Here is a 16,951-nt window from a genome sequence, read left to right as displayed (position 1 = left end):
ATTATTCAAAGCACATTCTCTGACCACAATGGAATACAATTAGAAGTCAATAACCATCAGAGACTTAGAAAATTCACAAATACCTGGAGGTTAAACAACACACTCCTAAACAATCAGTGGGTTAAAGAAGAAATAGCAAGAGAAATTGCTAAATATATAGAGACGAATGAAAATGAGAACACAACATACCAAAACCTACAGGATGCAGCAAAAGCAGTGCTAAGGGGGAAATTTATAGCACTAAACGCATATATTAAAAAGGAAGAAAGAGCCAAAATCAAAGAACTAATGGATCAACTGAAGAAGCTAGAAAATGAACAGCAAACCAATCCTAAACCAAGTAGAAGAAAAGAAATAACAAGGATTAAAGCAGAAATAAATGACATAGAGAACAAAAAAACAATAGAGAGGATAAATATCACCAAAAGTTGGTTCTTTGAGAAGATCAACAAGATTGACAAGCCCCTAGCTAGACTGACAAAATCAAAAAGAGAGAAGACCCATATAAACAAAATAATGAATGAAAAAGGTGACATAACTGCAGATCCTGAAGAAATTAAAAAAATTATAAGAGGATATTATGAACAACTGTATGGCAACAAACTGGATAATGCAGAAGAAATGGACAATTTCCTGGAAACATATGAACAACCCAGACTGACCAGAGAAGAAATAGAAGACCTCAACCAACCCATCACAAGCAAAGAGATCCAATCAGTCATCAAAAATCTTCCCACAAATAAATGCCCAGGGCCAGATGGCTTCACAGGGGAATTCTACCAAACTTTCCAGAAAGAACTGACACCAATCTTACTCAAACTCTTTCAAAACACTGAAGAAAATGGAACACTGCCTAACTCATTTTATGAAGCTAACATCAATCTAATACCAAAACCAGGCAAAGATGCTACAAAAAAGGAAAACTACTGGCCAATCTCCCTAATGAATATAGATGCAAAAATCCTCAACAAAATACTTGCAAATCGAATCCAAAGACACAGTAAAAAAATCATACACCATGACCAAGTGGGGTTCATTCCAGGCATGCAAGGATGGTTCAACATAAGAAAATCAATCAATGTATTACAACACATCAACAAGTCAAAAGGGAAAAATCAATTGATCATCTCAATAGATGCTGAAAAAGCATTTGACAAAATCCAACATCCCTTTTTGATAAAAACACTTCAAAAGGTAGGAATTGAAGGAAACTTCCTCAACATGATAAAGAGCATATATGAAAAACCCACAGCCAGCATAGTACTCAATGGTGAGAGACTGAAAGCCTTCCCTCTAAGATCACGAACAAGACAAGGATGCCCACTGTCACCACTGTTATTCAACATTGTGCTGGAAGTTCTAGCCAGGGCAATCCGGCAAGACAAAGAAATAAAAGGCATCCAAATTGGAAAAGAAGAAGTAAAACTGTCATTGTTTGCAGATGATATGATCTTATATCTAGAAAACCCTGAGAAATCGACGATACAGCTACTAGAGCTAATAAACAAATATAGCAAAGTAGCAGGATACAAGGTTAATGCACATAAGTCAGTAATGTTTCTATACGCTAGAAATGAACAAACTGAAGAGACACTCAAGAAAAAGATACCATTTTCAATAGCAACTAAAAAAATCAAGTACCTAGGAATAAACTTAACCAAAGATGTAAAAGACCTATACAAAGAAAACTACATAACTCTACTAAAAGAAATAGAAGGGGACCTTAAAAGATGGAAAAATATTCCATGTTCATGGATAGGAAGGCTAAATGTCATTAAGATGTCAATTCTACCCAAACTCATCTACAGATTCAATGCAATCCCAATCAAAATTCCAACAACCTACTTTGCAGACTTGGAAAAGCTAGTTATCAAATTTATTTGGAAAGGGAAGATGCCTCGAATTGCTAAAGACACTCTAAAAAAGAAAAACAAAGTGGGAGGACTTACACTCCCTGACTTTGAAGCTTATTATAAAGCCACAGTTGCCAAAACAGCATGGTACTGGCACAAAGATAGACATATAGATCAATGGAATCGAATTGAGAATTCAGAGATAGACCCTCAGATCTATGGCCGACTGATCTTTGATAAGGCCCCCAAAGTCACTGAACTGAGTCATAATGGTCTTTTCAACAAATGGGGCTGGGAGAGTTGGATATCCATATCCAAAAGAATGAAAGAGGACCCCTACCTCACCCCCTACACAAAAATTAACTTAAAATGGACCAAAGATCTCAATATAAAAGAAAGTACCATAAAACTCCTAGAAGATAATGTAGGAAAACATCTTCAAGACCTTGTGTTAGGCGGCCACTTCCTAGACTTTACACCCAAAGCACAAGCAACAAAAGAGAAAATAGATAAATGGGAACTCCTCAAGCTTAGAAGTTTCTGCACCTCAAAGGAATTTCTCAAAAAGGTAAAGAGGCAGCCAACTCAATGGGAAAAAATTTTTGGAAACCATGTATCTGACAAAAGACTGATATCTTGCATATATAAAGAAATCCTACAACTCAATGACAATAGTGCAGACAGCCCAATTATAAAATGGGCAAAAGATATGAAAAGACAGTTCTCTGAAGAGGAAATACAAATGGCCAAGAAACACATGAAAAAATGTTCAGCTTCACTAGCTATTAGAGAGATGCAAATTAAAACCACAATGAGATACCATCTAACACCGGTTATAATGGCTGCCATTAAACAAACAGGAAACTACAATTGCTGGAGGGGATGTGGGGAAATTGGAACTCTTATTCACTGTTGGTGGGACTGTATAATGGTTCAGCCACTCTGGAAGTCAGTCTGGCAGTTCCTTAGAAAACTAGATATAGAGTTACCATTTGATCCAGCGATTGCACTTCTCGGTATATACCCGGAAGGTCGGAAAGCAGTGACACGAACAGATATCTGCATGCCAATGTTCATAGCAGCATTATTCACAATTGCCAAGAGATGGAAACAACCCAAATGTCCTTCAACAGATGAGTGGATAAATAAAATGTGGTATATACACACGATGGAATACTACGCGGCAGTAAGAAGGAACGATCTCGTGAAACATATGACAACATGGATGAACCTTGAAGACGTAATGCTGAGCGAAATAAGCGAGGCACAAAAAGAGAAATATTATATGCTACCACTAATGTGAACTTTGAAAAATGTAAAACACATGGTTTATAATGTAGAATGTAGGGGAACTAGCAATAGAGAGCAATTAAGGAAGGGGGAACAATAATCCAATAAGAACAGATAAGCTATTTAACGTTTTGGGGATGCCCAGGAATGACTATGGTCTGTTAATTTCTGATGGATATAGTAGGAACAAGTTCACAGAAATGTTGCTATATTATGTAACTTTCTTGGGGTAAAGTAGGAACATGTTGGAAGTTAAGCAGTTATCTTAGGTTAGTTGTCTTTTTCTTACTCCCTTGTTATGGTCTCTTTGAAATGTTCTTTTATTGTATGTTTGTTTTCTTTTTAACTTTTTTTTCATACAGTTGATTTAAAAAAGAAGGGAAAGTTAAAAAAAAAAAAAAGAAAAACAAGGAAAAAAAAATGTAGTGCCCCCTTGAGGAGCCTGTGGAGAATGCAGGGGTATTCGCCTACCCCACCTCCATGGTTGCTAACATGACCACAGACATAGGGGACTGGTGGTTTGATGGGTTGAGCCCTCTACCATAAGTTTTACCCTTGGGAAGACGGTTGTTGCAAAGGAGAGGCTAGGCCTCCCTATTGTTGTGCCTAAGAGCCTCCTCCTGAATGCCTCTTTGTTGCTCAGATGTGGCCCTCTCTCTCTGGCTAAGCCAACTTGAAAGGTGAAATCACTGCCCTCTCCCCTACGTGGGATCAGACACCCAGGGGAGTGAATCTCCCTGGCAACGTGGAATATGACTCCCGGGGAGGAATGTAGACCCGGCATCGTGGGACGGAGAACATCTTCTTGACCAAAAGGGGGATGTGAAAGGAAATGAAATAAGCTTCAGTGGCAGAGAGATTCCAAAAGGAGCCGAGAGGTCACTCTGGTGGGCACTCTTACGCACACTTTAGACAACCCTTTTTAGGTTCCAAAGAATTGGGGTAGATGGTGGTGGATACCTGAAACTATCAAACTACAACGCAGAACCCATGAATCTCGAAGACAGTTGTATAAAAATGTAGCTTATGAGGGGTGACAATGGGATTGGGAAAGCCATAAGGACCACACTCCACTTTGTCTAGTTTATGGATGGATGAGTAGAAAAATAGGGGAAGGAAGGAAACAGACAAAGGTACCCAGTGTTCTTTTTTACTTCAATTGCTCTTTTTCACTCTAATTATTATTCTTGTTATTTTTGTGTGTGTGCTAATGAAGGTGTCAGGGATTGATTTAGGTGATGAATGTACAACTATGTAATGGTACTGTAAACAATCGGAAGTATGATTTGTTTTGTATGACTGCGTGGTATGTGAATATATCTCAATAAAATGAAGATTAAAAAAAACAAAAAAACAAAAAAACAGCTGTCAGGAGATATGATTCTTTCCAAAATTAAAATATAATAAATGTGTCATTCTAAATTCAATTTCAAAAAAAAAAAAATCAACCAAAAACTAATAGAACTAATCAAGTCAACAAAGTCTCAGGATATAAGCTCAGTATACAAAAATCAGTTGTATTTCTATACATTAGAAAAGAACAATCAGAAAATGTAATTAAGAAAACAATTCCATTTAAATAACATCAAACTAATTTTACTAAAAAGGTGTAAGACTTGCACAGTGAAAAGTACAAAACATCATTGGAAAAAATTACCCAAGACCTAAATAAATGAAAAGATATTCCGTATTCATGGATAGGAAGACAATAGTGTTAGGATGGTAATATACTCCTGACTTGATCTAGAGATTCAACACAATCCCTATCAGAATCCCAGCTGCCTTTTTTGTAGATATAGACAAGCTGATTCTGTAATTCATACAGAAATGCCAGGAACACAGAGTAGCCAAAAAGAATCTTGAAAAAGAAGAAAAAAGTTGGAGAATTCACACTTCCCAATTTCAAAACTACAAAGCTGATCACAACAGCTTTGAACAAAACAGTTGAAAGCTGATCAAAACAGTGTGGCACTGGCATAAGGACAGACAAAATAGGGTAATGAAATAGAATTAAGAGTTCAGAAATAAACCCATACATCTTGGCTAAATGATTTTTGACAAGGATGCCAAGAACAATAAATGGGGAAAGAATGGTCTTTTTCTACAATGGTTTTGGGACAACTAGATATCCACATGCAAAAGAATAAAGTTGGACCCTAACTCACATCATTTACACAGATTAGCTCAAAATAGATGAAAGACCTAAATATGAGGGCTAATGCTATAAAACTCTGAGAAGAAAACATAGGAGTAAGTCTTCACAACCTTGGATTTGGCAGTGGTTTCTTAGATATATCACCAAAAGTACAAATAACAAAAGAAAAAATAGATAAATTGGACATCATGAAAATTAAGTCTTTTTTGAGTCAAAGGCCACTAGCGTGAAAGTAAAAGAGACAACCCACAGAATGAAAGAATATATCTACAAATGACATATCTGACAAGGGACTTGTATCCAGAATATATAAAGAACTCTTATAACTCAACAATAAAAGACAAGTAACCAAATTAAAAATGGTCAGAGAATTTGAATGTATATTTCTCCAAAGAAGATATATAAATGTCTAACAAGCACATAAAATATGCTCAACATATTGGCCATCAGGGAAATGCAAATCGAAAGCATATTAACACCCACTAGGATGGTGATTATTTAGAAGATTGGAAAATAAGCGTTGGGAAGAATGTACAGAAACTAGAACCGTTGAACATTGCTGGTGGGGATGTAAAATAATGCAGCTGTTCAGGAAAAGTTGGGCGATTCTTCAAAAAATTAAACATAGAATTACCATAAGAACTGGAAATACCACTTTCAAGCATATATCCAAATAAATCAACAGCAGAGACTCAGATACCTGTACACCAATGTTTAGAGCAGTACTATTCATAACAACCAAAAAATAGAAAACAACCCAAGTGTCCACTGATAGATGAATGGATAAACAAAATGTGGTATATTTTATAAACAAAATGGAATATTATTTAACTGTTAAAAGTGATGACGTTCTGATATGTGTTACACCATGGATAAATATTGAAAACATGTAAGTGAAATAAGCCTGACATAAAAGTACAAACATTGTATGATTTCATTTAAATGAAATATCTAGAATAAGCAAATTCATAAAGAGAGAAAGAAGATTAGAGATTAGCAAGGTATACGGGGAGAAAGGGTGGGGAATAATGGCTTAAAGGGTAAGAGTTTCTGTTTTGGGTGATGAAAAAGTTTCAGTAATGGATGGTAATGATGGTAGCAAACATTGTGAAAGTAATTCATGCCACTGAACTGTACACTAAAAAGTGGTAAAATGGCAAATTTTATGTTATATATATAAATGTTACCACAATAAACAAAACAGAATAAAAACTATCACACAGCAAGATCCACTTTGCCAATAAAAATAAAACTACCATATATTGCCCACGTTTATATTTATGTAGAATTTCTAAATGCAGAGAAAATGTGTGAAAGCATACACATTGGATAATTAATAGCAATTTCCTCTAGTAGATTAGCAACCAAGATTGGGAGGGAGAAGGAGTCTGTGTGTGCAAAAAGGACATTCACTTTTACTCTATAAATTTCTATTATTTGATTTTATTTTTAGTAGTATAAACTCATATATTACTTGGGCAATTTAAAACAAAAATAAAAAGATACAGCATTAAGAAAAAACAAAACCAAAAACAGAACTTCAGAATATCTAATAATGTGGAGAAAAATATTAAGAATCCTTTGCCCTTTTTCAGTAGTTGTTCTTATTTTCAGATCCCATGCATACGAAGGGGAAAAATAATAAGGTGTATGTATAAAACATTCTTGAAGTGACACTGTATAGATAGATAACAGGTTAGTGGTTGCTAGGGGTAAGGCAGGTGAAGAGAGAGGGAGGTGGCTGTGGCATGAGGGATCCTTGTCATACACACACACACACACATCCTTGGAGTGCACATAGAATTGTAAAATCTGAATAAAGTTCATGTATCCCGTCTATGTCAATTTCCTGGTTGTAATATTGTACTATAGTTTTATAAGATGTAACTAAGGGAAACTGGGTGAAAGATACACAAGATCCCTATATGTTATTCTTATAGCTGCATGTGACTCTATAATTATCTCAAATTGAAAAGTTAAAAAAAAAAGATAACAACAAAAAAAAAAAAACAAGAAAATGAGATACCACTTCACACCCAGTATAGGATGGCTATTAAAAAAGAGTGTTAGCAAGGATTTGGAGAAATTGGAATCCCATACATTACTAACTTTATAAGACTCAGTGGTGCAGCTGCTGTGGAAAAGTTTGCCTTTTAGCAAGTTAAACTACAAAAAAGTTTATAAAAACTTTAAACATAGAATTAAACACAGAATTATATGACCCAGCAATGTCCACACAAAAACTGGTACACTAACACTCATATCAGTATTTTTGTAATAGCCAAAAAGCAGAAAGAGCCCAAACGTCCCTCAACTGATGAATGAGCAAACAAGCTGTGGTATATCCAAACAATGGAATACTATTCAGCCATAATAAGGAATGAAGTTCGGATACATGCCATAACATGGATGAGCCTTGAAAACATTATTATAAGTGAAATGAGCCAGGCATAAAAGGACAAACATTGTATGATTCCATTTATATGAAATATCTAGAGTAGGCAAATTCATAGAGACAGAAGGTAGATCAGAAGCTAACAAAGGCTGGGGGCGAGCAAAATGGGGAGCTATTATTTAAAGGATATGAAGTTTCTGTCTGGGTGATAAATAAATTCTATAATTAGATACTTATGAGGGTTGCACACTTTGTGAATATACCAAAAACCACTGAACTGTATACTTTAAAAGGCTGAACTGTATAGTATGTGAATTATGTCTCAATAAAAAAACAAGTATTGAAATGTCACAGTTTTGAAACATCTGTGAGAAACAGGCAACTTTCAGGCCCAGAGTTTGGGACTTCAGAGAGTGAGCGAGCAGTCACTCCTTAAGATGGATACAGAGGCATACCCATAGACAGATCAAGAGTTTCAAGCCATGCCAAGAAAGGAAAGACAGCTCTCATGATGCAGCCACAGATAAGGATAAGAACATGGGAAGGACAGATGACTGCAGAATACAGAACTCTGGATTCGATGAAGTTAACAAAAAAAAAACAAAAAAAACAAAAAAAACCCAACAACTTGTAAGCAGAGTTAAAAAACAAAACAACTCACACAACACTTTGAAAACAGAGGACAACAGATAAGTATAAGAGGCAAATGGAAAGGATATTTATATTTAGCATAGGAAAGGGAATGAAACAAAAGAAGACTCATGAGTTTGGCTTTATTTATTTAAGAAGCACAAGCAAACACCCAGCAGCCTCTGACACGATATAATTATCTGTTTACACATTCACAAGGCTATCTAGTACACACTGCTTCTAAGCACAGTGTGGTAGTTTGAAACTATATGTACCCCAGAAAAACTTGTTTTCAAACTGAATCGATTCCGGTGGGTTTGAACCCATTGTAAGCAGGACCTTTTGATGAGGTTACTTCAATTAAGGTATGGTCCAGGATGGGTTTTAATCCTATTACTGGAGTCCCTTATAAGAAAATGAAATTAAGACAGAGAATTACAGGGAAGCAAGAAGCTGAAATTCAATGGAACCTGGAAGAGAATGGAGAGGACATGCGAGGCCACTATGTACATTGCCATGTGACAGAACAACCAAGGGCCAAGGATCACCAACAGCCAGCCCCAGAACACCAGTTTTTGGGGAGAAAGTATTGCCTTGATGACGCTTTGATTTGGACTTTGTTTTAGCCTAATAAAGTCCTATTGTTAAACCTGACCCATTTCATGGTATTTGCTTGAGCAGGCAAAGAAACTAAAACACACAGTGTCTGGCACACATTAAATGTGCATTAAATGCTGTTTATAACCTATTACCTATTTAATTTTTATCAGGTTATCTACATATCTATATTACACTGTGTACTAAAAATGACACTGAAGACCACTTCACATAAGAGGTAAGCATTCTATTTTTCATGTTGAGATTAGTCATTTCTTTACTAACTTTTTAAGACTCAATGAGAAAATGTATATATGATTTTCAAAAATGGAAAAAAGAAGAATATAAGTAAGTATAACCATACTAAAGGTTTTTTTGATCTAGGATCAGTTCTCTCTCTGACTTAGAATATTGTTTAAAACAAATAACTAACTTAGGTTACTATATCAGTTTTCTATTGCTGCTATGACAAATTACCATAAACTTAGTGACTTTGACAGTACAAATTTATTATCCTACAGTTCTGGAGATCAGAGGTCCAAAATCGGTCTCACTGGACTAAAATCAAGTGTTGGCAGGGCTGCTTTCCTTTGTGGAGGCTCTAGGGGAGAATCCATTTCCTTACTTTTATCAGCCTCTAGAAAAGGCTCCCCCTTCCTCCAACTTCAAAGCCAGCTACAGTGGATTGAGTACTTCCCAAATTACTTTCCTCTGACCTCTTTTTAGGCCTCCCTGTTCAACTTTTATGGATCCTTGTGATTACAGTGGTTCCAACAGGATAATCCAGGATAATCTCCTCATCTCAAAATCCTTAACTTAATCACACTTGCAAATTCCCTTTGCCATACAAGGTAACATTCAAAGGCTCTAGTAATTAGGACATGAACATCTTTAGGGGGCCATTATTCTGCCTACCACAGTAATCCACTATGATGTTAATAACACAGATACTCCTAATACATCCAATGTGTTTATGCAAATGCATTAGAATTAGTTAGCTTTGAAAAGGTAAGCAACATAGTTATACTTTGTATGGAGAAGAAAGGTCCTATCTGGTGGAACAGTGTGTACAAGCTGCTAGGCACTGATGAAATATAATTGAAAAAGAGGCTATCAGGTTACAGAGATAGGCAGCACCCAGAACTTGAAAAAATTTGTATACTTTGCTTTGTTAGAGAAATGTGGACTCTGCATTGCACTAAGCTAATGAAATACCTTAAATAGGTAACAGAAATGTGGGAAGATTTACATTTCAGAAATGCAATATACAGACTGAATGCAATATACAGACTGAATGGAGGGACAAAGAGATAAGAGATGAAGAATATACTTTGGAGGCAGTAATGATTTTAAATGTGTCCAAAAATTCTTTGACATAATTCCCTTCAAAAGGTAAAACCTAGTTCCCCTGCTCTTAAGTGTAGACTATAATAACTTGCTCCCAACAAATAGAATGTGGTATATTAATAGCATGTGACTTCTGAGACTAGGTCATAAAAGGTATTGTGGCTTCTTCTTTGTTCTCCCTTTAGAATTACTTGCTCTGGGGAAAGCCAGCAGCCATATCAAAAGGATTCTCAAGCAGCCAATGGAGAACCACATGGTAAGGAACTGAGGCCTTGTTCTAGTTTGTTAATGCCACGGGAATGCAAAACACCAGAGATGGACTGGCTTTTATAAAAGGGCGTTTATTTGGTTACATAGTTACAGTCTTAAGGCCATAAAGTGTCCAGGTAACACATCAGCAATCGGGCACCTTCACTGGAGGATGGCCAATGGTGTCCGGAAAACCTCTGTTAGCTGGGAAGGCATGTGGCTGGTGTCTGCTCTAAAGTTCTGGTTTCAAAATGGCTTTCTCCCAGGATGTTCCTCTCTAGGCTACAGTTCCTCAAAAATGTCACTCATAGTTGCACTTGGGGTATTTGTCCTCTCTTAGCTTCTCTAGAGCAAGAGTCTGCTTTCAACAGCCATTTTCAGACTGTCTCTCATCTGCAGCTCCTGTGCTTTCTTCAAAGTGTCCCTCTTGGCTGTACCAGCTTGCTCCTTCTGTCTGATCTTATATAGTGCTCCAGTAATTTAATTCAGACCCACCCTGAATGGGTGGGCCAACATCTCCATGGAAATTATCCAATCAGAGTCATCACCCACAGTTGGGTGGGGCTCAAAGAACTATAATCTAATTAACACTGATAGGTCTGCCCACACAAGATTACATCAAAGATAATGGTGTTTGGGGAACATAATACATTCAAACTGGCACAGGCCTCTTGCCAAGAGCAATGTGAGTGAGTCATCTTTCAAATAACTGCAGTGCTGCTTGACATCTTGACTCTAACCTCACAAGAGACCCTGAGCCAGAACCAATCAGTGGAGCCTCTCCTGGATTCCTAACCCACAGAATCCGTGAGATAATAAATGTTTATTATTCTGAGCCACTGAGTTTTGAGATAATTTGTTACGCAGCAAAAGATAACATAGCCTGTGATAATGGTCTAAGTGACTGACGTTTAGAGTAAGAGCTAAGACAAACGGGAAATAAAGAGAAAATCATGGATTCCAGCTACTTTTTGGCCTGAGTAGGCATACTGGATTAAGCAGACAACAAGAGCTGAGCATGATTCCTTCAGTTTCCAGCTTGAATAGAGAGGTGCTATAGTCTAGGATGAACTCAGAGCAAAAGGCAGTTGGGGAAGGGTGGGGTTTAGAGCAGGGGACTGGAGATAAATTCACTCTGATAGCCAATAACCACATGAAAAAACAATGCTCAACATCACTAGTCATTATGGAAATGCAAATGAAAACCACAATCAGATACTACTCCACACCCACTACAATGGCTATTAAAAAAACAAAAGTAAGTGTTGGTGAGGATGTGGAGAAATAGGAACACCTGTACATTGTTGGTAGGGATATAAAATGGTATAGTCACTGGAGAATACAGTTTGGTGGTTCCTCAGGAAGTTAAATATAAAATTACGGTATAACCCGGCAATTCCACATCTAGGTACATATTGAAAAGATTTGAAAACAGGGAATTGAACAGATGCCTATATACCAATGTTCAAAGCAGCATTATTCACGATAGTCAAAAGGTAGAAACAACATGGGTAGCCACTGATGAATGGATAAACAAAATATAGTACATCCATACAATGGAATATTATTGAGGGGTAAAAAAGAACGAAATTCTGACACATGCTATAACAAGGACAAACCTTGAAGACATCATAAGCCAGATACAAAAGGACAAATATTGTCTGATTCTACTTATATGAAATAACCAAAATATGCTAAATTCATAGACAGGAAGTAGATTATAGGTTACCAGAGACCAGGGGTGGGAGAAGGGGGAAATGGGGAGTTATTACCTAATGGGTACAGAGCTTCTGTTCAGGATATTAGAAAGGTTTTGGTAATGGATGATGGTGATGGTAAGACAACATTATGAATGTAATTATTACCAGTGAAATGTATACTTAAAAGTGGTTGAAACAGGAAATTGTATGTTGTATATATGTTACCAAAATAAAATTTTAAAATTGTCCTAAATTTTTGCCCAAGATCATTCCTAATATTTGGATTCATGAAGTATCCACTGTCTATTTGTTTAATAACAAAACAAAACAAAACAAAACACTTCTAACATTTTGAATTTGATATACCTATGAGAGATCTTGGTATGGTAGCAATGGCCAAGGAGAAGCTGAAGCTTGGAAGACATATTCAACTGGAGGTTAGATTTGAAAGTTTTCCACATAGAATTGTTCATTAAAACCAAAGATGCAGTTACAATCTCTTAAAGAGAAACTAAATGAGCTAAAAATAGGCTGACTGATCTTCCTATTAAGACACGCTCAAAGTAAGTGCTCAGTTTAGTGCAGTTTATTTCCTCAAAAAAGCAAGTCTGGATAATTGATATATGAGTTTCGAGTATAGTATTTTATACCTTATCTAAATGAACATAAAAGCATTAATTTGTCGTATTCAAACCCCAAATCTGAAGCATTAAATTAGCAGTTACTTCATTCCATTTTACATAATAGGTAGCCCTAGAAGCTATAAAATTTTTGAAGGTTGTGATCACATCTGTCCTAACACTTAACACAGTGGCTTGTAACCTGTAGGTGTTGAATGAAGATTTACTATAATGACAACTGAAAGTAGAAACTTAATAGTCTTAATGTATTAATCATTTCTTGAACAGTGATGCTGACTCTAAAACAAATTAATTGAAATTCCAAGAAAAATTAGGAGGAAAAATCATTAAACAGAGACTTACCGATCTGTTTGTAAAACATGGATAAGATGTTCCATAGCTTGGATACCCACTTCCAAGCGATATTTCTGCACATAAAAAAAGAAAAATTGTTATTAAAGTAAATAATATCCAACTTAATAATCTTAATAATCTATCAAGTTTTACGGACCTTAGATAATGATTTCAGAGCACGCACAGCATTTCTTCGATCATCCAATAAAGTAGATGACGCCACTCGATCACAAAGCTTTTGAATCTGTCATGAAAAATGAAATAACATAAGAGAATAAAAAGAACAAGAAAGAAAACATGAAGTTTTTATCCCAAATTTACACCATCTAATTTTGAAAAAAACAACAAATGTTGATGTTTCAGAAATAGTCTTTCACATATCTAAATATCTATTTAGGTAATATTATAATCCCATAATAGAAATCAGATTTCTCACAGAGATTTGAAAAGAAGGAAGGGATAGAAGAGAAGTCAAATATAAATGCAAAAATTAAGAGAAATAAGTAAAACCATTTGAACTGAGAGGGGAATATAATCCCCTAGGGTTCTGACAGATGACAGGAGGTTATTTTTTAAAAATTCTAATGAGAATTGTTTACATCATAACTTTACCCTGACATTTTCATTATATATTTGTACAGGAAGTCAGAAATGCATATCAAAAATATAGTTTTAAGTATATCTCAAAATATAGAAGTATGAAATCATTCTGTTACGAAAGCTGTTTACTAAGTAGTAGGAATTAAAATTTAAATTCAATTTTAAAATAAATTTTGAAACATCATTAAATAGGGAAAAACTGAAAACTTAGCTATCGATCAAAAGAGGGTAGGCTAGGTAAATTATGGTACATTCTTTGGTAGTATACTTTGTAGCTACTGAAAAGAATTAACAGTTTTTGCCATGAAAATACCATGATATAATAAATAGTTAAAAAAAAAAAAAAGTTAAACTATATTCAAATGATAAGCTCACTTAAGCAAAAGTACCAAAATGCAAAAACAAATATTTTAAATTTTGATGAAGTCTAATTTATCTACTTTTTTCTTTTGTACTTGTGCTTGTGGTGTCATAGCTAATGCTCTGCCTAATGAAAGGTCATGAAAATTTACTTCTATATTTTCTTCTAAGAGTTTTACAGTTTCAGCATTTACATGTGGATCTATGACCCATTTTGAATCAAAATTTGTATACAAAGTGAGGTGTGAATCCAATGCATATGGATTCAGATTTTCTTTTTGCATATTGATATCCAATTCCAGCAATTTTGTTGAAAAGGCTGTATTTTTCCCACTTCATTATCCTTACACCATGGTAAACAATCAGCTGTCTAATGTATAAGCAAGACGTGGTTTACAATGACTCAGCCATAAAAAGCAATGAAGTACTGGTCCATGGATGAACCTTGAAAATATTATGCTAATATTATGCTAAGTGAAAGAAGTCAGAAACAAAGGGCCACATAATCTATAATTGTATGTATATGAAATATACAGAGTAGGCAAATCTATAGAGACAGAATGTGGATTAGTGGTTGCCTAGTATGAGGTATTTCATAGAGTATGGGGTTTCCTTCTCTGTGAATATACTAAAACTATTGAATTGTACACTTTAAATGAAGTGAGTTGGGTGGTATGAGAATTGTATTTCAACAAAGCTGTTATCAAAAAAAATCAGTGTCTAGTTTCTGGACTCTCCTGTTCTGTTGATCTATATGTCTGTTTTTTGGTCTATATTACATTGTCTTACGTACTGTTGATATAAATAATTCTTGAAATCAAGTATTGTTAGTCCTCCTTTAAACTTTCTTTTTCAAAGTTATTTGGTTACTCTAGGTCCTTTGCATTTCTATATCAATTTTAGAATCTACTTGTCAAATGCCATAAAAAAACAAAAACAAAAACAAAAAACCCTGAATTTTGATTGGGACTGCATTGAATTCACATATCAATTTGGGGTATTGACATCTTAACAATATTAAGTCTTCTAACCATGAACAAAGACTGTCTCTCCATTTATTTAGTTCTTTAGTTTCTCTCAGCAATACTTTGTAGTTTTCAGTGCCCATCTTTTGTCAGATTTATTCTTAAGTATTACATGTTTACTGATGCTATTACATATTTAGTGATGGTATGCTTTTAAAAGTTCAATTTCTGATTGTTCATGCTAATATATTGAAATACAACAATCTCAGCAAGGGAGCCCAAATTTAATTGGATTTGTGGGGCAATTTATACCCCAGAGCACTGTCGGAAACAAAAGAGCAATCATTAGGAAATTAATGAAGCTTACCAGCTGAGTGTGGTGAGGGAAAGAGACGGTCAGAGAGTCAAACCAGTCATCCCAGTAACTGAGCATGCCCAAGACTGCAACCTCTGAGGAGCAACATGGGAGGCTTTGCACTGAGGGGGAAATAGACTTTAACTGGAGAGTTTAACTCTGCTGATAATGCAGGACTTAACTTCTACCATTTTGCTATTTGGTTCTTGTAGGTCTTACACCTTTTTTGTCCCTCAATTCTTCCATTCATGCCTACTTTTGTATTTCATTGATCTTTCACAGTGAACCCTTTAGAATTTCTTCTCATTTCCTTCTGTACATGTTTTTCAGATATTTTCTTTGCGATTACCATGGGGCTTAAATTTAACTTACTAAATCTGTAATAATTTTGTTTGATTTGATACCAACTTAACTGCAATAGCATACACAAACTATGGTCCTAAACCTCTCCAACTCCTCATCTTTATTTGTTCTTACAAATTACATCTTTTTACCTTGTGTGTCCAAAACCACAGATATATCATTACTTTCCATGCATTTGCATTTTAAATCCTGTAAGAAGTGTAGTTACAAACCAAAAATACAATAATATAGGCATTTATAATTACCCATGTAGTTACCTTTATCTTCATGTGGCTTTGATCTATTGTCTACTGTTCTTTCCTTTCAATATGAAGAACTTTTAGTATTTCTGATAGGGCCAGTCTAGCAGTGCCATACACCCTCAGCTTTTGTTTATTTGGGAATGTCTTAATTACTCCCTCACTGTGAAAGACAGTTTTATTGGGTATAGAACTTTTGGTCAGTAAAGTGCTGAAAGTATGTCATTCCACTGCCTTCCTGCCTCCATGGTTCCTGATGAGAAACTGGCACTTAATCTTACTGAGGCTCTCTCATACATATCTCTTGTGCCTTTCAAGATTCTCTGTCTTTGGTATTCAACAGTTTGATTACAATATGTCTTGGTGTGGCTTTTGAGTTTATCCTGTTTGGAGTTTGTTGGACATTTTGGATGTGTATATTCATGTCTTTCATTAAACTTAGAAAATTTGCATCCATTATTGCTTCCAATATTGTTTCTGCCCCTTTCTCTGTTTCTACTTCTGGAACTTCTGTAATGCATATAATGGTAACTTGATGGTGTCCCACAGGTCTTTCATGTTGTTTACTTTTCTTCATTCTTTTTACTTTCTGCTTCTCAGAGTGGATAATTTCAATGGCCTTATTTTCAAGTTCACTGATTCTTTCTTCTGTCATTTCCAATCTGCTATAAGACCCTCTAAGGAATTTTTTATTTGTGTTACTGTCGTCTTCAGCTGTTTGGTTCCTCTTCATGATTACTATCTCGTTACTGAAACTATCCTTTTGTTCAGCTACCATTTTCTTGCTTTCATTAGCTCTTTGCTTCTGTTTTACTTTAGTTCTTTGAGCTAAAGACCACTGTTTAAATTTTTTTTTCTGCTATGTCCCAAATCTGGTCT

The 16,951-nt window shown here is 35.4% G+C and overlaps 1 protein-coding gene across 4 annotated transcripts in view; it reads right to left on the bottom strand.

Moving 5' to 3' along the window:
- The window catches only part of USO1 (USO1 vesicle transport factor), a 121,389-nt gene that overhangs the window by 90,605 nt on the left and 13,833 nt on the right, over nucleotides 1–16,951 (bottom strand). For all 4 annotated transcript variants that reach the window (XM_037829999.1, XM_037830000.1, XM_037830001.1 and 1 more), the window contains 2 exons: nucleotides 13,348–13,434; nucleotides 13,200–13,264 (listed from right to left, as the gene is read on the bottom strand). In XM_037829999.1, coding sequence (XP_037685927.1) covers nucleotides 13,200–13,264; nucleotides 13,348–13,434 — 152 coding nt within the window. Of the gene's footprint in view, nucleotides 1–13,199; nucleotides 13,265–13,347; nucleotides 13,435–16,951 lie in introns of those variants that run through there.

This window comes from Choloepus didactylus, chromosome 3, assembly GCF_015220235.1.
Source record: "Choloepus didactylus isolate mChoDid1 chromosome 3, mChoDid1.pri, whole genome shotgun sequence".
NCBI lineage: Eukaryota > Metazoa > Chordata > Mammalia > Pilosa > Megalonychidae > Choloepus > Choloepus didactylus.
This window is presented reverse-complemented; position numbering and strand designations above follow the sequence as displayed.